This window comes from Podarcis bocagei (genome assembly GCF_964188305.1).
Source record: "Podarcis bocagei genome assembly, chromosome: 6".
In the NCBI taxonomy this organism is placed as follows: domain Eukaryota; kingdom Metazoa; phylum Chordata; class Lepidosauria; order Squamata; family Lacertidae; genus Podarcis; species Podarcis bocagei.
Genome location: NC_138130.1, coordinates 101668470 through 101691638, shown reverse-complemented (window position 1 = coordinate 101691638; position 23169 = coordinate 101668470). Strand labels below are relative to the sequence as shown.

Sequence of the window (23169 nt, the reverse complement as noted above, 5' to 3'; positions counted from 1 at the left end):
ACGAGGCAATGATGTGTGTGGCTTCAAGTAGTCTTCCCCCCACCCTGACAGCCTCCAATTCCCCCCAGCCCCAGCCAGCATGGTCAGCGCTCAGGGGTGATGGGAGTTGTAATCCAAAAGAACCTGGAGCAGGGCACCACGCTGAAGAAGGCTGACCAAGAGAAGGGATGGGTAACCTACGGCCCACCAGGTGTTTATTTATTTGTTAAACTTATACAAGATCTCAGGGCGATTCACAGAATAAAATACAAAATAAAAATGTTGTTGGACTACAACTCCCATCATCCCTAGCCATTCTGTTAGGAGCTGGAATCTGGCAGCGTCCGGAGGGCCACAGGTCCCATCATCCCTGGCTAAGGGGACAAAGGGGTTGGCCAGAGAGGAGGGATTGCTTAGGAGGGAATAATTTTGCCCCTGTGGTGAGCCCTGCAAAGTGAGGATGAAGATGTTACCTTCTCGCCTGAAGTTACTGTAAAGGCCAGTGGGAGTGAGGGTATTCTTCCTCGGAGGGAGACCCTTCGCACTTAGCTTTGTGGCAAATTTCAGGGGCACCGTGGTGGAGAGATGCTCTTCCTGAGGAGACTCACTCTGCCAGGAACCTGCTTCACAGCAAGATCTGTTAATGCGGCCCATTCTATCAAAAGGGGCTATTTTCTGCTGCATGTCTGAATGTGCAGTCATGCTAGCAGTTGGCTGCTGGAAAGTGCTAGGAATTCAGACAAGTAAGTAAATGAAACTCGGCCACTTTCTGCTATGCTATACTCTGCGGCTGCATTTCCTATACTCTTAATGTTTCCCTTCCCTGCTTGATGCAAACTACTAAAGGTAAAGGGACCCCTGACCATTAGGTCTAGTCGTGGCCGACTCTGGGGTTGCGGCGCTCATCTCGCTTTATTGGCCGAGGGAGCCAGCGTACAGCTTCCGGATCGTGTGGCCAGCATGACTAAGCCGCTTCTGGCGAACCAGAGCAGCGCATGGAAACGCTGTTTACCTTCCCGCTGAAGCAGTACCTATTTATCTACTTGCACTTTTTGGGGTGCTTTCGAACTGCTAGGTTGGCAGGAGCAGGGACCGAGCAACGGGAGCTCACCCCGCCGCAGGGATTCGAACCACCGTCCTTCTGATCAGCCCTAGGCTCTGTGGTTTAACCCACAGCACCACCCTTGCAATGCGAACTCCTACCTTCCCCTAAAAGAAGCACCTTCTCTGGACCTTCTCCAGGTACCCCCCACCTTCTGAAATCAGGTGGTCAGGGATAGGGCCTTCTCTCTGGTGGCCCCTTCCCATTTGTGAAATACCCTCCGTGGAGAGCCTATGAGATTCACTTTAATGACAGAGTGCGAGGTTGAAACATCTTTTTTAAAAATGTGCTGAGCATTTGATGGCTCATTTGTTTTATCACTACTCTTCTCAGTTTCAAGGTAGGATTTAACGGGTGGGGCAGAATTTTATTTTTGATGTTTCGTTCATTTTTATTCTTTGCAAGCCATGCAAAGAAACCCCACAAAGCTGGAAGAAAATAGAAAAAGTAGAATGAAATGCAATGAATATTTCTGATGACTGCTGTTCACAAAGGGCAGCTTCACACATGCACGTTTGTTGCCCGACCGCTGCAAAAGCAAGCGATAACTTCCATTTGCGAACGGGCAATCCCAGTAGATATACGTAGGAGACGCATAGGATTTACACGTCGCCTCAGATGCCATCCTTTCCAGCGGGCTCAGCTGAGCAGCCAGTCATGAAATGATGGGCATGCAAACTGCATGATCAAACCACAGTCCTGAAGCAAAAGCTCAAGGTTTTGCCCCTTGCGTTCTTCAGTGTATGGGAGGTCGTTTTGCCGATAATAGCTGGCTGAAAACAAGGCTGGGAGGGCATTGGAGTCTTTGCTTTGTGCATGAAAGGACAGCACAGCCAGTCAGAAAATTGAAAACAAAACACGCACACACCCTAGTGGATGAATACACCAGTGCTTGAATTGCACTCCAAGGAAGCCTACAGCCAAGGAGAAGATTGTATGCAACAACAACAAAAATGTGGCATTTGCACAAGCAACATCCTGACCACAATCACAATACTGAGGGATGTGCTTTCATCGAGGAGGGTTGCATTTCCCAGATAGGTAATCTGGCACACCCTGTGCTGGGAAAATGTTATACCCCTCCGTAGGCACATCGCTTAGGAGCAGCATCTGAGCTATGTTCACGTTCACTGCAAAACACTAACGTTTCAGAAAGGCACTCAGTTATTAGCCTTTTTTCAAGATTCTCAGAAGCCAGAGCCATACCTTTCCCCCACTATATTTTCCCCTCTGTGTGCAAGCACGGCCTTGAGAAGAGCTCAAAATGCTTTGCCGACAATAGAGATCAAACCTGTGGAAAGCCAGCTTTCGCTTACGTCTGCCTCAGTGAACGAAGGAGCGCTCCCTTCCACGTCTCGTGAGCCCACCTTCTCAGAGCTGCCTGCCTTGTCCCTGACCTCCTGTTTCTCGCACCCCTGTTGCATCTCCCCACCGGCACAAAACTGCCCATGGTGAAAAGCCCAGACCATTAGCGAATCCACTACTGTTGGGGGACACAGAAGGGTGGGAGGAGGTATGTAGAAATAAGTGGGGCATTTTTCCAGAATCGCACTGTCCATTACTGCTTCAAAGGGGACAGACGTGCCTTCGTTCAAGTAGCAGTTTAGAAAGATAGGAGAAGAGAGACAATAAGAAGGATCGGGGGCAGGGGCAGCGTTGCTGAACATCGCTTTACGGGTGCTGCTTGGTTGTTTCTGTAAAATGGCTACCGTATTTTTCGCTCTATAAGACGCACTTCCCCCTCCTAAAAAGTAAGGGGAAATGTGTGGGCGTCTTATGGAGCGAATGCAGGCGGGAGGCTCTGCTCAGCGCTCACTTTAAAGAGCACTCACTTTAAAGAGCTTTAAAGGGAGCGTGGCTCTTGGGGGAGCCTTAGGATGAAGGCTCCCCTTGCCCAGGAGAGGCTGCGTGCAGCTATCCCATAAGCCAGGACAGCCTGGCTTCTGGGATTCAGATTTTTTTATTCTTGTTTTCCTCTTCCAAAAACTAGGTGTGTCTTATGGTCTGGTGCATCTTATAGAGCGAAAAATACGGTGCTTCGCTGTTGCGTTATTCACCCATTTCCGACCATGACATTGATAAATATTCTTATGCCGAGTATGAAGTTTCCTTTTGCAAAATCATACCATTGGCCCATCTATGCTTCAAGCCAGAAGTGGACCACATTTTTTTTCCTGTTGGGGAGAGGGGGGGGGGGACACATAGTAGCTGGGGACCAGGCTGGAGTCAAAAGTGGATGAGGCACCTCTCTTTTTTCTGCCCCCTCTGTCTCCTCTTCCTCCTCTCTTTCTGCTCTCCTTCCTCCCTTCTGCTACCACCTTCCCCCCATTGCCCCGCCCCTTGCCACCCTTGTGAGATTGGGGCAAGGGCGGCCTGTATATGTTGTAAACAAAAATCTGCCCTTTTCCCTTATGGGGTATCCAAGAACCCATATAGAGTCCTTACATAGGTTCCCCTATTGGTAGGAGAAAATAACAGAGGCCAACCAGAGAATATTGAGAAGCAAAGGAGCTAGTAAGCCTGATCTTTATTGATCTGCTGCAACAGGGTCCTCACTCACCACACACAGGAGGGAGGAGGAACCCAGAACAATGGTGCACAAGCCCTTATATAGACTTTTGAAATTGCCACCCTGTAGATCAAGACCACCCCCAAAAACATCATACATACATCACAGAAGGGGTGTCGCTCAAGACCACCACCCCTAGATACATTATACCTACATCACAGAAAGGGCGGTCTACAGCAGAAATCTGAGTGCTTTGTCTGCCAGGTTACCTTTTTAATGGTCACTTGATTGGATTGCCTGGGGAGCCTGGCCAGTCTTGTGTAATGATAAATACTTAGTTCCTGAGTCAGGTCACAGGCTCCCACCCTATTCATATCTTACATGTGCCCTTAAGACAGGATTTGTGAAGGAAAAGACAATGAGGAGTCTTTTCCATTTTCCTTTGACCTTGCAGAGAAAACATTTGGTCAGTTTGGGAATCAAAAATGGCTTCAGGTCGGTCTTCCTGTGCTGATCTATGTACGTGCTTGGTTGGTACACTTATGAACATTTAACATATATCTAAGACCTCGAAATTCCTATCACATATATCCCGGGGACCACAGGTTGCTCACCTGTGCTTTCAGTGGAGATGCCAGCACCCAAAACTGGCACCATCACGTCGTAGGCCTTGCTGCTTCTTCTCCGTGTTCCCAGTGGCTGCAGGAGAGGCGATGGATGGGCCCCCTCCATGTCAGGATAGGAATTCTCGTGATGGATAGAAGCGGAGAAAAAGAGAGTGAGAGAAGTGGGGGGGCTGCAAGTGCGGAGGAGAAGAATAGCGTGAAGGTGGGCGAAGAAGTAACTCACCTGCCCAACCATCTCTTCCTTTTCTCAGTGTCCACTTTTGCAAAATATTCTGTATCTCCCTCCTCCCACCACAGGCAATTAGGCAATTTGAGCCAGCAAAATACCCCCTGCGTCCCAGTTTCAGATCCCCACTTCCTAGACAGCCCCAAATCAGCCACAACTTTAAATCGATGCCCCAGGCAACTGCTTATAACAATCACCTGCTGTGTAAGACAAAATAATTTCGAACCAATCTCTCAGAACAGGTTCGGCTGGCCCTTTATATGCCTTATGTCGCCGCAGTGAAGGGGATGGCTGAACTTCACGAAAAAGTGGTTTTGGGGATTCTTTTTTTTACAATGGATGCTTGCGTCTTCATCATTGTGTTTGCCCCCTCGCTGTTTGTCCCATTTGTAACATCTTCTCTTCTGTCTTCACTCAAGCGACACTTCTGATGAAACAGGCCTGGCCTCAGACATCATCCTCTTGTGCCACTGAGGGTACCTTTCACCTCCCAGTGGACACTGGGACCGAGAACAGAACTTACCAAGCTTCATCAGCAGCATTCAGTAAATAGAACTTTATACTTTTGGGGATTTTTTTTCCTGGTGTTTTTCTTTCTCTCTCTCTCTGTGTGTATGTCTGTGTTTCTTTCTTGATTTGGGAGGGGGTTGTATTGCCTGCTTTGCATTTATTATTTCTATTATTATTATTATTATTATTATTATTATTATTATTATTATTATCATTATTATTATTTTTGCAATTAGAGTTGCCTTTTTGCCTTTGGCAAGCCACCAAGAAGGGTTATGATGAACAGCCTCTGAGGGTCTGTGGGCCCTCACAGTCTCAGCTATGTGCATAAAAACATAAGTTTCATTCACTTTGAGGGGCCATAAGGGGTGAGTGGAGCCCGGCACATTAAGGCTGAGAGGGGGCAGTCCTCACATTGCTGGACTCCAGCTTCCATCTGTCACAGCCATTGTGGCTGATGGTTAGGGATGAAGGTAGTTGAATAATTTCTGGGAGTCCACAGGTTCCCCACCACTACATGAAGCCTTCATTACCACTGTGCAGAAGAGAGCCCAGGACACAACGACTTTTGCAAGTGCTTCAGGGCTTAGCTAATGTAGCCCAGGCTGTGTAATAAACATAAATCTGCCCTTATTCCCTTATGGGGGACACAAGAGCCCTTATAGAGTCCTTTCAGGTTCTCCATCGGTAGGAGAAAATAACAGAGGCCTGCCAGAGATTATTGAGAAGCAAAGCAGCTAGTAAGCCTGATCTTTATTGAACTGTTGCAACAGGGTGTCCCCTTCACACTCAGGAGGAGGAGGAGGACCCCGAACCAAGGTGTATCCGCCCTTATATAGACATTTTTAATTGTCTGCCTTGGAGTCCAAGACCACCCCCAGAAACACCATACATACATCACAGAAGGGGTGTAGCCCAAGACCACCACCCCAGATACATCATACCTACATCACAGAAGAGGCGGTCTACAACAGAAATCCGAGTGTGTTGTTTATCTCCTGTCTGGCAGGTTACCTGTTAATGGTTACTTGATTGGATACCCTGGGGAGCCTGGCCAGTCTTTTGTAATGACAAATACTTAGTTCCTGAGCCAGGTCACAGGCTCACCCTATTCATACACAGACATACCCTTAAGACAGGATTTGGGAACAAAAAAACAATGGGGAGGCTCCTCCACCTCCTCCCTCCTTGCAGAGAAAACATTTGGTCAGTTTGGGTGTTAAAATGGTTTCAGGGCGGTCCTCCTGTGCTGCTCCAGACATGTGGTCCACACATCTATGTGTGTGCTTGGTTGGTACATTTATGAACATTTATTATATATATAAGACCATAATTTTTTTTTTATTTCAGCTGCTTAACCCACCCAAAGATTTGCTGTATCATTTTGTACAAGCTGAAGTTCTCTTAAGTAGGTTGTCGTCTTTGGGTTGGTAGCTGCATACACATACAGATTTTGGCTTGTTCCCAGAGATTTGTAGGGTAGAAGACACACAGTGCCTCTGTGGCAAGACTCATCATTGTTTCCTGCTTGGCAGGGGGTTGGACTCGATGGCCCTTGTGGTCTCTTCCAACTCTATGATTCTATGATCACGGTACCTTACAGTTTATCTGCTTTGCTGTAAGCCTGTGCAGTGCACTGTCAATTTGAAAACGGACGTGCTTGCACTCCCTCTGGGTTTTTAAGCTGTGGGTTGACGTTGATCCAAGCAAGGTGTGCTCCTGTTTTCTGGGGAGTTGCGTTCATGTGTGTGTTGGTCGTGGTTATTGGGTACACTGCAGAGGAGGATGTTTCTGGGAGTTCTGGTCTGAGAGATTTGTGAGATTCTGGCTTTAAACTGGAAGGCAGCTTCTAGTTGAGGTAGAATAATTGGGGTTTGGCTTTTGCTGCCCACCTCCCCAAGGGACTGAGTCCCCTAAGTCCGTGATCGGTCAGAGATGAATGGATGGAAGCGGGATCCAGAGAAAAGCAAGGCAGATCTTTATTTTTCTGTTGCAACAGAGTTCCCTCCCCTCCTTCCAAGAGAGACCAAGAACAAAGTGTTCAGGAACCTTTAAAGTCTTTGAATTTGCCCAACCCCTTAGCCAGAGACCACCCAAAAAGCACCCAACATACATCACAGAAGGAGGTGGTCTCCTTTGAGAGTGTTGCTTCTCTCCTGTCTGTAAAGGTAAAGGAACCCCTGACCATTAGGTCCAGTCGTGGCCGACTCTGGGGTTGCGGCACTCATCTTGCTTTACTGGCCGAGGGAGCCGGCGTACAGCTTCCGGGTCATGTGCCCAGCAGGACTAAGCTGCTTCTGGCGAAACCAGAGCAGCGCACGGAAATGCTGTTTACCTTCCTGCCGGAGCAGTACCTATTTATCTACTTATCTACTTGCACTCTGACGTGCTTTCAAACTGCTAGGTGGACAGGAGCAGGGACTGAGCAACGGGAGCTCACCCCGTTGCGGGGATTCGAACTGCCAACCTTCTGATTGGCAAGTCCTAGGCTCTGTGGTTTAACCCACAGTGCCACCTGTGTCCCTCAGTCTGTCAAGGTACCTGATTGCATTAACTGTGCAGCCTGGCCATTCCTTTGAGAAGGTAAATACTTTGGTTCCAGAATCCCTTATTTACAAACTTACACCTATTGATAGACTGCTTAGCTTAAGAGAAACTTGCCAGGCTGGATTTGCCCCCTACATTCCAGGCAGTTTATTAACTGGATTTGCAAGTGAAAAGACAACTGGAAAGCTTTCCCCATCTCCTTCCTCCTCCTACAGAAGAATATTTGAGGTCATTTTGGGAGAGTCAGAATGGCTTCAGGATTGTTCTATTTCTGTGTCTGCGGTGTGAGGGCACCCCACATTTTTACAACACCGTATTGCTGTGATTCAGATCCCAGAATGGTTTGCCTGTGGCGAGATCCACGTGGCGCTCAGTCCTGTGAAGAATGCAACATGGATTCTGTTTCGCAGGCGTTGCACGTTCAGTTTAGGGTTGCCAGATGATAGTGGTCTTGGAGCTAGATGGATATTCTTCTTCTTCTTCTTCTTCTTCTTCTTCTTCTTCTTCTTCTTCTTCTTCGGTAATCACTCGTAGCTGAGCAAGATTGTCTTCCATAAACATGGTTTTAACAATGAGTCCATAAGTGACTGTGGAGGCAAATTCTGGATCCACACATCCTTTGATAGTGGGGACATTGGTTTCCGGGCAGGAGTTGATCACAATGTGGATTTGCCAAGCGTGCCTTCCTCTTAGCACGTTTCTCCCTTGCATCCTGAGTTTGAGTGTCTTCAAAGCCCATGACACCTTTGGAAAAGGCTGTTCTCCAATTGGAGCGCTTGCAGGCCAGTGTTTCCCAATTGTTGGTGTTTATACTACATTTTTTAATTACCAACCTGATAAGCCTAAACTGGCTCCCATCCAGATAGCTTTTTAGCTATGCTTGGATATTTGGTTGACAAATGCAACCTTAAGCGGTCTTTCTCCCGCACCCACCCCTAAAAACCCATTGTTTGTTAATTATTCTCTGCGAGACAACCTTCCTGCGGTTTTGTGTTGAAGTCCCAGATTGCTCTTTTCAGGCAAGGTTGCCGCTTTCTATTTTTCTGCATGTTTGCAAAGAGCAAGTCCTTGCTCTGTTTTTAATAGGAGCCAAGCCGATGCAAGGCTTCTGTCAATAATGCAAATGGGCCTGTAGAGAGAGCAGAGGTGCATACAAAGCTATCAGAGAAATCTCTGCTAGGCTAAGGTGACCTTTGGTGATGTAGGACAGCCTAGTCTCTGCAAGGAGTTCAGAGATCTCCCTTCCCTACTTGCTCAGCTTGCTTTGAACTCTCCCCTGCCACTCTGACCCTGTTCAGCAGGTGTGGCTTCTTAAATCTGAGTCCTTTGTCTAAAAGGAGCTCCTGTTAATTTCAGATGTGAAGGAGGGAATAAGGCAGGCCTGGTGCTGTGTGTTTGCTTTGCTTACAGGCTAAGGCAGACCAATTAATGACTCTGCTCGCAGCCTCCACCTGCCAAGTCTGTGTGCCTGGAAACATAAGTGTTGGAAGGGTGCCTGCTTTTAATCACGCAGAGTCTGCCGCCGACAAAACCCGAGTCCTCAAATAATAACATTGGGTGGCATGCATGTTGTACCTGGAAGAAAACATCATGTCAGATGCCTCTGCTAGCTGGCCTGCGCTCACATGCCCCAGGCCATCTGGAGCAGCCCTTGCAATATTTATTTATTTAGAAAACCGACCCTCCCCTCCAGTGCATTTGCTTCCATCAGTGCAGAGTGCAATGATAAAAAACGAACCCATTCGACAAAAGAAATAAACCAGCGCTGTGAAAATGGAAGCAGTGGAACAATGTGCCTTTTCTCTCCTTGTGGTCTGCATTGCATGGGTTGAAATTATGAATGGGGGTGGTGGTTGGTGAATGTGTGTGGTTTGAACGGCCTCGGTCCAGTAGACCTGTAGGGGCATATCTACCCCCATTGTTCTGCCCGGACACTGAGGTCCAGCGCCGAGGGCCTTCTGGCAGTTCCCTCGCTGCGAGAAACCAATTTACAGGTAACCAGGCAGAGGGCCTTCTCGGTAGTGGCACCCGCCCTGTGGAACGCCCTCCCATCAGATGTCAAAGAGGAAAACAGCTACCAGACTTTTAGAAGACACCTGAAGGCAGCCCTGTTTAGGGAAGCTTTTAATGTTTAATAGACTATTGTATTTTAATATTATGTTAGAAGCCGCCAGAGTGGCTTGGAAAACCCAGCCAGATGGGCAGGGTATAAATAATAAATTGCTATTATTATTTTTTATTATTTGAAATTCAAAAAACGGTAGCCTACATCTTGATTTGGTTTCATTGCGGAATAAGTGGAATGATACCTGTCCCAGGCAAATACCTGTCCCAGGCAAATACCTGTCCCAGGAATGTGACTGAAGAGTGGTGTGGAAATACTTAGAATAAATAAAATAGCAGGAATGGTAGTTCGGCAATATCTGGGCCAAAGGTTCCCCCCCCATTTTTGTGGGAATGTTCAGGGATACAGGAGAGGATATATTGTTTGATTATATCCTTTTCCAACTTGTGTTAACAAGTTCGCAATTTAGCAGAGTAACATTCCCCCTTTTAAACTTGCAGCGGATGCGTTTGCTGAGGCTCGCAATAGCCTCTATAATAACTGTTCTGGTATTTTCCCCTTATTCCCTCATAAAAGATAAGACACGACACAGTCTTCTATAAAAGTATAAAAAGGTTTACTCACATACCATTCTGTTCACAATAGGATCCCAGAAGACAGACTTAGCTTAGAAAAGTAACATATACCTAGAAACTATCTCATAAGAAGACAGTCCCTTTGTCCTCTCTTGGCTAGAGACAAGAGAGCATCTTTGGCTAAGCAGAGGTTGCTTCTTCGATGCATGTAGTCAAAAGAGAGAGAGATGTCTGCCCTGCCCTGTGCTTTTGTTGTTACCTGCACAGGTGAGGCCACGCCCACTTCTAGTCACATGCAGAGGAAGTCTGTCCCAGCCCAGAAGGAAACAGGAAGTTTACCTGCTGGCTGGACAAACATTCCCCAAGTGTAAACATGTTCACTCTAGGAATGTTGTACTTGACTGCTCTTGTGTTTCACATCCCACAAATTTTTCTGGGGGGTGGGGATGAGGGTGGACTCAGGAGAGAAGCTATGCGGCTCAGGCACAAGCCAGGATCCCAAGAAACACTAAGCTCATTCTCTGAGCCTAGAGAGTTGGTTTTTCCATCCCAAATGCTCACCAAATGCTCTTCAAACTGTGAAGGGAGAAGGAGATTTGAAACTAGTTTGTGATATAGCAAGGGGCAAGCGGGGAGGATAGGAGGGAGAAGCCAAACATTGCCCCTGGGCTAGCACAAGCTCCCACTGTTAGCCTAAGCAGTCTTTGGATCCTAGTAAATACGTTGTGGTAATCATTGTACTAAAAAAACAATGCTGAAAGCTCAATGCCCAAGTGCTCCACTCGAGTCCTGGCTGCATGTGGAGTTGCACAAAATCCCACTTGCAAGCCTAGTAATCACCGAGGTTCTGATCCTGCCCCTGTTCCTGCCACTCGATATACCATTATTTGGCCTTTGTTGTGTTAACCTCCGTATAAGCTCCATGCCGTGCGGAGAAGTAGCAGTGGCACCCACTCTGGGTTCCTAAGTGGTTTTTGCCTTGTCTTCTAATTATGCCGCTGATGGCACACACTGCAACAGATGCTTTGTTAAATACCTCTGTCTTGGAATAGCCCACTCAGTTCGTTCCAGGATGCTAATAGCACCTCCCTGACAATGTGCAGCTGTGCTCAGGGAAACAGTGCCCGTGTTCGTGGCAGCAGCCTGAGAGGCTTCTCATGCCCGAAATCTCAAAATTGGTTTGTTAACGCTGGGTCTGACTCTGAGGTCAGTGAAAAGGAAGGCAATTATGTGCCGCTTGGAGGAAATTACTGTATTTGCCATCTGTTTCCTGCAGTTCAGTGTTCTTTTGCCTCACTATCAGATTTTGGATGAATTTTTGCATTTGCACAATTGAGCGCATAATGGACATGAACTGGACGCCTTCGTCACCCTCCTGGGGGGTGGAAAGCAGCACTTAGCTAATTTGGGGCACGTTTTCAAGTCCGCTTAACTCTTGTTAGCTGCTGTATTGCTATGAAACATCATTTTGTGCTTTGGGCCTCTTTTTTTAAGAACAGTAACAATCACATTCTTATGGATTCAGCAGTTGCTTTTGGGGCTGTTTGGAATGAGACCTGCCTCTTTCTGAGAAAGCCAGAAACAAGCCAGGTGGTTGGTGAAAATTGCTTAACCTCCCCGATTGACGGGCCTTGCTTTTTGTTTCTCAACAGGGTATACCGCTGGAACGCCCTACAAGGTCCCTCCCACCCAGAGCAACAGCGCACCTCCTCCATATTCTCCATCTCCAAATCCTTACCAAACCGCTATGTACCCCATCCGAAGTGCCTATCCGCAGCAGAACCTGTATGCCCAAGTGAGTACAACCGGCAGCCGTGCTGATGTCAAACAGCAAGAACAAAAACAAGAGCCTAAAAGCGACCGCTGTTTAGTAACTCTGCTAATCTAAGTGTAGAAAATGAAATTTATCTGGAAAAATCTGAACGTTCTATGTCATGCCTAAAACACTGTGATTTGGCAGACCTCCCTTGGGAGGATACAGTAGTACCTCGGGTTAAGTACTTAATTCATTCCGGAGGTCTGTTCTTAACCTGAAACTGTTCTTAACCTGAAGCACCACTTTAGCTAATGGGGCCTCCTGCTGCTGCCGTGCCACCAGACCACGATTTCTGTTCTCATCCTGAAGCAAAGTTCTTAACCCGAGGTACTATTTCTGGGTTAGCGGAGTCTGTAACCTGAAGCGTATGTAACCTGAAGCGTATGTAACCTGAGCTACCGCTGTATTCTGTAATGATGGTGCCATCATTAAGAGCATACGAAGAGTGCTGTTAGGTCTGAACAGAGACTCAGCTACTCTAGCATCCATTTATCACAGTGGCCATTCAGATGCCTCTTCTGGGAATCTCTTAAGCAGGAACTAAGGCAAGAGCCCTCTCCCCACCTGTAATTCCAAGCACTCAGTGTTCAGTGCTGGAGGTAGTTCCCAGCCGTCATGGCTAGTAGTCATTGACAGTTTTATCGTCTATGAATTTGTCCCTTTAAACAGGCCTCTGAATCAGCTAGGGTGGCTGCTGAATTTTTGGATGACATTGGAGGGGGGGGTCAAAGGTGTGCTAAAAGAGGAAAAGACTGCAGAGAAGCCAAATGAATTATTTGCATCTGTCTCCACAGTGGAAGGTGTAGGGGAGATCCCTGTACCTGAAGCAACTTTCTGAGGAAAGGGAAGCCTCAGCAACTAAGGCTAATAGTTGTGAGAAGAGATGAGATTCCTGGCCTCATTGACTAATTGAAAAGGAACAGATCCCTGGGTCTGAATGGTATCCACTGAAGACTCAGAATGTGAAATTGCCTATCTTTTAACAAACGCGCACAAACTTGTCCCTAACATCAGCCTCGATGGCTGAAGACTGGAACGTGGGCACTGTATTGCCAGTTTTTAAAAGGGGTCCAGGGAGGACAGTGCTGGAAATTACAGGCTGGTTAACATATTGTGGGAAAGCTCATGGAATGCATGATTAAGAATAAATTACTAAGCATGCAGATAAGGGATGTGGGTGGCACTGTGGGTTAAACCACAGAGCCTAGGGCTTGCCGATCAGAAGGTCGGCAGTTCGAATCCCCACGATGGGATGAGCTCCCGTTGCTCAGTCCCTGCTCCTGCCCACCTAGCAGTTCGAAAGCATGTCAAAGTGCAAGTATATAAATAGGTACCGCTCCAGCGGGAAGGTAAATGGCATTTCCATGAGCTCCTCTGGTTCTCCAGAAGCGGCTTAGTCCTGCTGGCCACATGACCCGGAAGCTGTACACCGTCTCCCTCGGCCAGTAAAGGTCTTTGATGTTCTCCTTGTAGGTGTGATGCACAGTATAGCTAGATAGTGGTGCTATAACCTAATGGATGGCCACTGTGCAAAAATTAAAAACAGCAGGCCCTGCCCACAGACATACAATTGAAAGCCAGATTAAATCCAATTGAATGAGCCAAGTGACTTGAGGACTGTGTGGCAGCGTCCGAAGCTCCCGTTATTCCAGGCGCATTTTGCGACAGGGAATTTCATTACTGCACGAGCAATTTCTGAGCTCTGGGCACGGTACTGCACCCAGGATTTCAAATTAAAACTGCAGAGTGGAAGGAAAGGGGGGCCTTTTTCTGCCTCCCCACTTCCAGCCACGCTCAGAAGACTGGAGAAGAGACCCTCTTACGAAGATTAGGGGATGGCGGGCAGGGGAAGAACTAGACTGTGTGAAAAATGAACATAATATCTTAGCTGCAGTTCATTCATTTTCAGCTCTGTATTCTTGTTATAAAAAAAAGCGCGCCTAGACATTCCATCGGGACGTGGGTGGCGCTGTGGGTTAAACCACAGAGCCTAGGACTTGCCGATCAGAAGGTCGGCGGTTCGAATCCCCGCGACATCGATCTAAAGGCTGCTTTCGATTCAATTCCACGTGTAAGACTCTGGGACAAATTGAGCACCTCTAGCATAGACAAAAGACTATTATTTCTGATCAGCTGTTTATACAAAGACACGGTGCTGCATGTAAGAACTTCGTTAAATGGCCATCTTATAGGACCAGTTCCTGTCAGTAAGGGGGTCAAGCAAGGTTGCATCCTGGCCCCAGTTCTATTCAACATCTACATCAATGATATGGTTAACTGTTTGTCATCTCCGGACTTCCACGCCCCCAAACTGGCTGACAAAGCAATATCAGTGCTTTTGTACGCTGACGATGCGATACTCCTATCTCGAACAAGAATAGGTTTAAATAGGCTCATAGGTGAATTCTCAGCATACTGTAGAAGAGAGCAACTTGCAATAAACTATCAGAAAACCAAAATCATGGTTTTTGCAAGGAAACACAGACAGTACAGCTGGAGGATGGATAACCAGACAATTGAACAAGTCAAAGCCTTCAAATATCTGGGTATCGTTTTCCAGTCGACCGGGTCCTGGGATGTCCATCAAAAATGTGCCAAAGAAAAAGCTGCTCAAAGCATCAAGATGCTGTCCCGCTTCTTCTATACGAAAGGGGGCAGATACATCCCAGCAGCCCTTGAAGTTTTTCAAGCAAAACCTCTGGCGCAGTTATTGTACGGGGCGCAAATCTGGACGGGGATCCATTGCTCCAGTCTCGAAACTGTCCAGTCCAAATTTCTAAGGCAGATACTCGGTGTCCCCTCCTGTGTTCCAAACGCAGCATTACGACTCGAGGCCTGCCTTCCATCTGTGGAAACTCGGACCTGGCAGAGAACATTTAATTATTGGCTTCGTCTTAATCTGAATCCTCCTGGTCTACTGCCGCTAGTAATGCAAGACCCTCACAAAAGCAAGTGGTTTAAAACTGTGCAGCAAAAACTCCTTACATGCGGTCTGCACTCACAGTCCCTACTATCAATGGGCCTCATTAAAGCAAAGAGTCTAATAGGCCAGCGCCTGAAAGACATTGAACGACAAAACAACCTGACTATCTTAAAGAAACTGTGCCCATGGTATACCTATTTTCCCCCTTCTCATTTTGATTCTCCAGCTTCATATTTGTCTAAACTAACCATCCCAAAATACAGACGTGCCTTTACATTGGCTAGATGGGATGTTCTTCCCTCTGCTGTACTCGAAGGTCGTTACCAAAAGACTCCATTTGAAAAACGACTCTGTCCATGTGGAGATGGTAACACGGAAACAGTGTCCCACGTCCTTCTTACTTGCCCCCTTTATAAAGACCTAAGGAATGAGATTATTACTCCACTCATTCTCTCCTACCCCGGCCGTTCACCAGACATTACACTGTATTTTCTATTATCTGATACGGATAGTCAGATAACAGAGAAGGTCGTGAGGTACATCGAGAGAGCTGCGAAATTGAGGGCCACCATCTGAGTGACAGACCTGTTCACCCGACGGACCTCCTTTGCCTGTTCTTTTCTTCCTTTTATCCCTATTCTCACTTTTAACTCTTGTACAGCTGTGGCCTGTTGGCTTTGCTAATAAAGTTTTGAATTTGAATTTGAATCCCCGCGACAGAGTGAGCTCCCGTTGCTTGGTCCCACCTCCTGCCAACCTAGCAGTTTGAAAGCACCTCAAAGTGCAAGTAGATAAATAGGTACCGCTCCAGCGGGAAGGTAAACGCCGTTTCCGTGCGCTGCTCTGGTTCGCCAGAAGCGGCTTAGTCATGCTGGCCACATGACCCGGAAGCTGTACACCGTCTCCCTCGGCCAGTAAAGCGAGATGAGCGCCGCAACCCCAGAGTCAGCCACGACTGGACCTAACGGTCAGGGGTCCCTTTACCTTAGACATTCAATCATTGTGCCCGTAACCTCGGTTTAAGGTGCCATTTAGCTTCTAGCTTTCCTACTTCAATTTCTAACACAGCTATGTTGTGATGGTCTGTCCCACATCGTTGCTGATTTTTTAAAAAGCCAACCTCTGCTGAAATGTGGTTCTCCTCCCCTACCCCCTTTCTGAACAGGGAGCATATTATACACAGCCAATGTATGCGGCACAGCCTCATGTCATCCACCACACCACCGTGGTCCAGCCAAACAGCATCCCGTCTGCTATTTATCCAGCTCCCGTGGCTGCCCCAAGGACTAACGGCGTGGCCATGGGGATGGTAGCTGGGACCACCATGGCAATGTCAGCAGGTGAGAACTAAGTGGAAATAAACTGTGTTCTGTTAACCCTTGCGATAGAGCAGCCTTTGCCAACGTAGTGCCTTCCACGTGCTCCCCGTGGGATTAGAGCAGCTTGTATGAAACCAGAACTGTGTTGTCCTGTTTGCAACTCCTAAACTGTATTTGCAGATCTGTCTCTGTCTGCCACAGTACCAGGACATTGCGGGGAATTTGGATTTCTGAGCATCGCGCCTTTCTGCTAAGCAAAACCCTGCCCAAAGTTCCTTTTCTTGTGGCTGTGAAAATATTATTGGAAGGCTGGCAGCCACATGAGACCTCTGAATCTGGAGTGGGAGGCAGAATAAGATTTCCAATAGTTGGGTGTTGGACTTAAACTTTCTGGACTCCTCTTGTCTCCCCACGACTACTAAAAAGGATAAAATTATAAAGGGCTGCTAATTCGAAGGAATGGCATCTCTGCCACCAGCCAGCCCTTAAGCCCATTTCAGCTGTTTCTGCCCCTCTTTCTGGAAGGATGAGCGTGGAACCAGGATGGTTGCCAGAACTGGAAGACTCTGTTATATAACTCACCCCATACAATCCTATTAAAAGCTTGCCACTTTGGGCTCCAAGTTTGGCTGAAAAGTGGGGTGCTGACAAGACAAATTGATCCCATTAAAAAGTCGAATAGATGATACAAAATTTGGAGAATCCGTGCCAGTGCATTTGATTGCTACAAAATTTATTCGGCTCGCAGGATTTAGCTTTTCCGAGTGCAGAATTCAGATAGGCCCCTTCTAAGAGCTTCTTCATGCCTGCTGCTGAGTCCCTCTTGCTTTGTCCCCAGTCCTGCATGGAACTGTAATAAACCAAAGTTCTCCCAATACACCACCAGGTCATCTTCCCTGTTAAGCGCTTTGTTTCAACAAAGTGAGGCATTTCGCTCTGCTGGCACTATTTGATTTGCTTGCCGTGCCTTCATAGAGTTTTAAAGTTGGAAGGGACTGTGGAAGTCATCTAGCTGACCCCATCAATCAGTGAAGGATGCTGCAGCTACAGCATCCCTGACAGGTGGCTGGCCAGCCGTTGCATAAATGCCTCCAGTAGTAGTAGTAATTATTATTATTATTATTATTATTATTATTATTATTATTATTATTATTATTATTATTATTATTTATTTGTACCCCGCCCATCTGGCTGGGTTTCCCAGCCACTCTGGGCGGCTTCCAACAAAGATTAAAAATACATTAAAATGTCACACATTAGAAACTTCCCAGATGTCTTCTAAATGTCAGGTAGTTGTTTATCTCTTTGACATGTGATGGGAGGGCATTCCACAGGGCGGGCACCACTACCGAGAAGGCCCTCTGCCTGGTTCCCTGTAGCTTTGCTTCTCGCAGTGAGGGAACCGCCAGAAGGCCCTTGGAGTTGGACCTCAGTGTCCGGGGAGAATGATGGGGGTGGAGACGCTCCTTCAGGTCTACTGGGCTAAGGCCATTTAGGGCTTTAAAGGTCAGCACCAACGTTTTGAATTGTGCTTGGAAATGTACTGGGAGCCAATGTAGGTCTTTCAAGACCAGTGTTACGTTGTCTCGGCGGCCGCCCCCAGTCACCAGTCTAGCTGCCACATTCTGGATTATTTGTAGTTTCTGGGTCACCTTCAAAGGTAGCCCCACGTAGAGCGCATTGCAGTAGTCCAAGCGGGAGATAACCAGAGCATGCACCACTCTGGCGAGACAGTCTGCGGGCATGGAGGGTCTCAGCCTGCGTACCAGATGGTGCTGGTTGACAGCTGCCCTGGACACAGAATTGACCTGTGCCTCCATGGACAGCTGTGAGCCCAGAATGACTCCCAGGCTGCGCACGTGGTCCTTCAGGGGCACAATCACCCCATTCAGGACCAGGGAGTCCTCCACACCCACCTGCCCCCCTGTCCCCCAAGAACAGCATTTCTGTCTTGTCAGGATTCAACCTCCAGTGTCCAACTGACCTTGTTTGACCTTGCCTGCCTTGCTACCCTCAGTTTCTGTTCATCGGCTAGAACATGCCGCCTTGCAGGGCAGGAGGTGGGATTGGCCCCACTGCGTCGGTGGTCTTTCCAGGCTGGAATGAGCAGCACAGAGAGCTCATTCGGAGTCCCTCAGCTAGGAGAACAAGCCGGGGTTCACCCAGCACCACAGTTTCCTGGCTGTCAGAAAGAGCAGCGTTGTGCAACAGAGAGAAAGCTAGGACCCTCCCTGATGTCCCTGTCCTGATGGAAAGATGGCTAGGCAGGTTTCTGTTTTGAAAGCACCCTGTCTGGGGGGTAAGATGGGCTCTAAAGTAGATGGAAGCCGAGAATTGACAGCCAAGCGACCCTTTCAAAAGCACCCTTCCCATTTGCGGGGAAACGGCAGCTCTTGAAACATTGCCTGCAAACCTAATAATAATAATAATAATAATAATAATAATAATAATAATAATAATAATAATAATTTTATTTATATCCAGCCCTCCCCAGCTGAAGCCAGGCTCAGAGCGGCTAACAACAATAAAAGGAACACTGCATTCTAAAATCAATTCATTTTAAAATCAATTCAAAATCAAATTAATGGCAACCATTGGGCTAGAGTTATGTGAAGATTACCAAAGGACTGTGCTTAGGCCAAAGGCCTGGTGGAACAGCTCTGTCTTGCAGGCCCTGCGGAAAGATGTCAAGTCCCGCAGGGCCCTAGTCTCTTGTGACAGAGCGTTCCACCAGATCGGGGCCACGGCCAAAAAAGCCCTGGCTCTGGTTGAGGCCATCCTAACCTCCCTGTGGCGCGGGATCTCCAAGATGTTTTTATCTGAAGACTGTAAGGTCCTCGGTGGGACGTACCAGGAGGGGCGGTCCCGTAGGTACGAGGGTCCTAGGCAGCTTGGGGGCGGGCAGGACAGCACTCTGCAAAAAAAAGAAGGAAAAAAAGGGGGGGGAGAAAGAAATTGAAATGTACACACTTTGTTATGTCTGATTTCCATCGCTAATTGTGCAAAAATGCCTGAGACCAGCAGGACGGTTAAGCTGAAGTAAAATGGCCTCCTTTATCTGCCAGCTCCTGCCCCGCCCCCTCCTCCCCCAGTGAAGGTCTATTTGTTTGGTTACAACTCGGGTGCAACTTGGCACATGGTCGGAGGTAAGGGATCGGATATTCTGCATGGCCTGTGCCCAGGGATTTCATCTGTGCCATGCTGCATCCTCGGGCGTCATTCCCCAAGTTGGACCCCGAAGGGCAAGATCAGCCGCCCGCCAGCCCCACAGGAGGAAAGACCTTTGTGTCCCACAGGCCTGCGGCTGCTTCTGCAGTCTCCCCACCCCACCCTCCACCAGCTCCCAGGAGCTCAGTCCACAGGTGTGCGAACGCTTGCAAGGGATTCGTGCCAGAGAGCCAATCATACAATCGTAGGATTCTCGAGGGGGAAGGGATGCCCAGGGTCATCTATTCTCGACCCCCAACCCACCCCCGCAGTGCAGGAATCACAGCCAAGCCAAGCCGCACGTGCCAGGGAAATCGTGCTCCCACTTCCTCCGGGGCCCTGTGTCCAGAATCCGCTTCTGACACCTGCTTGAGGGGCCGGGATGCAGCACCTTGTGCCCCCCTCCCGCCTGACCCGCTCTCTTTCCGTTGCAGGCACTTTGCTGACCACCCCTCAACACACTGCCATTGGAGCACATCCAGTCTCGGTGCCAACGTACAGGGCTCAAGGGACCCCTGCCTACAGCTACGTACCTCCACATTGGTAATCCCATTGGCCAAGCCACGTAAGTCGTTGCAAACGCTTGCAGGGACACCCCCAATGTTGCGGGAGGTGGGGGCTGCATTTGGAATACTTCTCTACAGGCCAGTCGGCCGTAAACTAGTGTCTGAGACCGGAGTCCCAAAAGGCAACTTCCCCAAATGAGACTGGAAGTCCAAAACGCAACATTCGCTTTTGTACTTGCATCGTGGGCTAAGGATGAAGTCAGGAGCCAGCTTTGAAGTGGCTTCTCACCAGGGTGGATTTGATTTAAACCAAATCAATTGAAATCACGATTGAAATCACTACAGTGGACGCTCGGGTTGCGAACGTGATCTGTCCATAAGAAATCCAGTTGTAGCAGACTTAACTTAAATTTACAATATCTTATAATAAGACTAAAACTCAACACTAAGCATACTATGTACAGAAACCACACCAGAAGGGAGAAGGAAAGAGAAGGAGGCTCTTGCTGGCATTACTATTATAGTCAGCATGACCTTGACAGAAAAAGATAACAACCAGTTTAACCCCGCTGTACTCAGCTTCTCGGAAGGAATAACCCAAACATCACAAACCTTCTGCTTGTTTCTTTCACACAGAGAGGCTTCCAGAACCCTCTTGAATTAAGTAGAATAGGAAAGATCTCTGCACACTTCTGTACTAAGAAATGCAAACTGACAAGTAGATCACATTGGCTTTGGAGAGGAGAGGACCTGGACGCATTTGTGTGGGGGGTGTGCACTCGCTCGCAAACACACGAAACCCTTCCTCCTGAATAGGGTCAATTTTTGCCGAGAGAAAGGAGCGATGGCGGGATTGTTTCGTTCCTTAGAGAATGGAAATGGAGAGAAGCGTTACAGGCCAAAGTTCCTCCTCCTGCATCAGTCGGAGAGTTTTCCGACTGCTGCCACAGGGCGCGTCAGTCAGAACAGGACCTTCAGCAGAGTAGGGCAAGGAAGACTTTAACATGAGGCAGCAAATCGGGCAGGAGGAGTTAAATATAAGCTCCCTCTTACCAAGAGATCTTGTGTTCAGGTCACAGGCCAGCTTAGAATAGGTTCTACTCCTCCACCTGCCCCTTCAGCTTCTGATATGATAGGAGTGCATAGGTGAGTCTGATCTGAAATATCAGAAGTTAGGACCATTGAATGGTGGGAGCTGGCAGAGTGCAGCCCGCCCCCTGTGGGTGACCAGCCAGCGCAGTCTTCCTCCTAAGTGCCCCCTCTCCCTTCCAAAACTGCAGAACGAAGAGGGCAGATCCAGATATCATATACAGGATGGAAATGGATGAACACCTGTAAATTTGCTTCCCAGCAGCACCAGTATTGTTGCTCATCCTACATTCCCCTCTAGCAAACAGGTTGTGCAGGTTTTTGCCTTTTCTTTCAATAAAACCTGCGCAATCTGTTTGACCGGAGGCGCAACTGTGGGTTGAAACAAATGCTTCTGTGGTGGCAGGATGGGATGTGAAACCTCTTTCAGGCGGCTTTCAAAAGAATCCCACCATTCACAATTGGGTAATACTTTTCGTAACCCCAAGCCCCTTCCAACCCCCCCCCCCCCAAATAAAACTGACTGTTTGGTTGGTCCTTAAAAAAGCCTTGCCCAACGGTGAGTTTGGGAGTTGTTGTAGCTTTACTGGTCTATAAGGAGTGGGGAAACCACGTTTGCTTGCCTTCAAAATGGTGGTGTCTCCAGTTGCCACATGGAAACTCATAACCATAGTTTGATCTTGGGGAAGAGGCACCTTGGGTGTGAATTTGCGGCACTGTCCTAAATGCTTCTGTTCTTCTGGCAGACCACATCTGACATGCAAAACTCCTCTGAGGTTGTTACCAACTTAGCTGAGGTGGGGACCCAGTCTCGCAGGCAAAGGTGTCGACTGGGTGGAAGAGTGAAATCTGTCAAATGCTGGGTCCTTGATGGGAGAGATGTGAATCCAGCCTTGCCTGTCTCTCTGCGTTGCTGCTTCTAACTTCCGTCCTATTGTTTTCTTTCTCTCTCTCTTTCCAGCAGATCTGGAGTCAAACATTGTATGCAACAACTCAAGTCTTACATGGGTGCTGGAGCAACTGTCCCAAGGCACCAAGTCTGTTAGCAAGAACAAAAACAAAAGAAGTGCAAGGGTCACTTTATGCATTCTGTAGGGTTTAATTTTGTAATTCTTTCTTTTTTTTAGTTGATTTTGTAAAAGCCACTTCCCTGCCATAGCCCCATTCTCTCGCTGCCACCGCCTTTCTCCTCTCGTCTTCCCCCACTCAGAATTGTTTCATGGCACCCACTGATGCTGAGCAATATTCATGCTTTTGAACCCCCCTCTTCCTCCCCCCTCCATCCCCCAGTCTTCACCTTCCTCTCTTCCCCCAGTTCCACGTCGCAAGTGTCTCCTGATGTCATGCATTTCACCCAGAGTCTAATTTTGGTTTTTTTAATACTAGCAAAAATGATTGACTGGTGATGTTCAGGGTTTCTGAGTGGGAAAAAAAGCACAGTGCTGGCAGGCTAGCAGGCTTCTCCCCCTCCCCCCCTTTCCAGTTCCATTAATATCTACCTACCTATCTGTCTATATCTGTATCTTCAATTGTTCCATCTTCCACAACATGACACGGGGAAATTGGCGTCTTCCAGATAAGGTGTCGGAATTAGATTTACAGTTCATTATATCTGCGTTGAAACGTGGAGCTCATTCCTTCATTTACAGGAGCAGGCAAAAGGATGAATGGCGTTGTCAGGCCACCCCCGCCCCTCGTGTCACAGGAAGCAGGGAAGCTGCTAACTATTCAGAGGTTTTTAAAAACACCAGGGTTTATTTTTAAATTGTGATGTCCCCCTGTCTTCCCCTGATCCACAGGAAGAGGAAATGGGGGGTGGACTTGCATATAGGCCTAGAACCTTAAGTGAGCAAGAGTCATTCTGTTGGTGTTTATGGCCATCTGACCGTGTTCTGGATTCAGACAGGAGAATGATTGGGAGCGTGGTGAGGAGATCAAGTGAGAGAGGTTGGCAAATTAAGGTTTGGCGTACAGGCAGGGAAGTTGGGAAGAGAGGGGATGTGTGTTTTTTAACCCGTTGGGCTTCAGCAGTTGCTTCCATGGAGCGCAACAAAGGAGAGGCTGAGCTGGTCTCTTGTTTCACAGCCGGTCTGCTCAGTCAAACTAAGCGAAGTGGCGTTTCAATAAAAGGAAACGTTCACTCCACCCCTCCCTTTTGGCTTCTCTAGTT

General features: G+C 47.9%; 1 protein-coding gene across 5 annotated transcripts in view; it reads left to right on the top strand.

Moving 5' to 3' along the window:
* Window positions 1-22744, top strand: part of FAM168A (family with sequence similarity 168 member A) — a 168934-nt gene extending 146190 nt beyond the window's left edge. For 2 of the 5 annotated variants that reach the window (XM_081197460.1, XM_081197461.1), the window contains exons 5-10: window positions 4862-4987; window positions 11792-11934; window positions 16044-16218; window positions 19263-19343; window positions 19839-19969; window positions 21964-22744. In XM_081197460.1, coding sequence (XP_081053586.1) covers window positions 4862-4987; window positions 11792-11934; window positions 16044-16218; window positions 19263-19343; window positions 19839-19951 — 638 coding nt within the window. In that variant the 3' untranslated portion in view covers window positions 19952-19969; window positions 21964-22744. The remainder of the gene's footprint in view (window positions 1-4861; window positions 4988-11791; window positions 11935-16043; window positions 16219-19262; window positions 19344-19838; window positions 19970-21963) is intronic. The other 3 variants (XM_081197463.1, XM_081197462.1, XM_081197464.1) reach the window with 3 other exon arrangements.
* The last annotated feature ends 425 nt before the right edge of the window (window positions 22745-23169 follow it).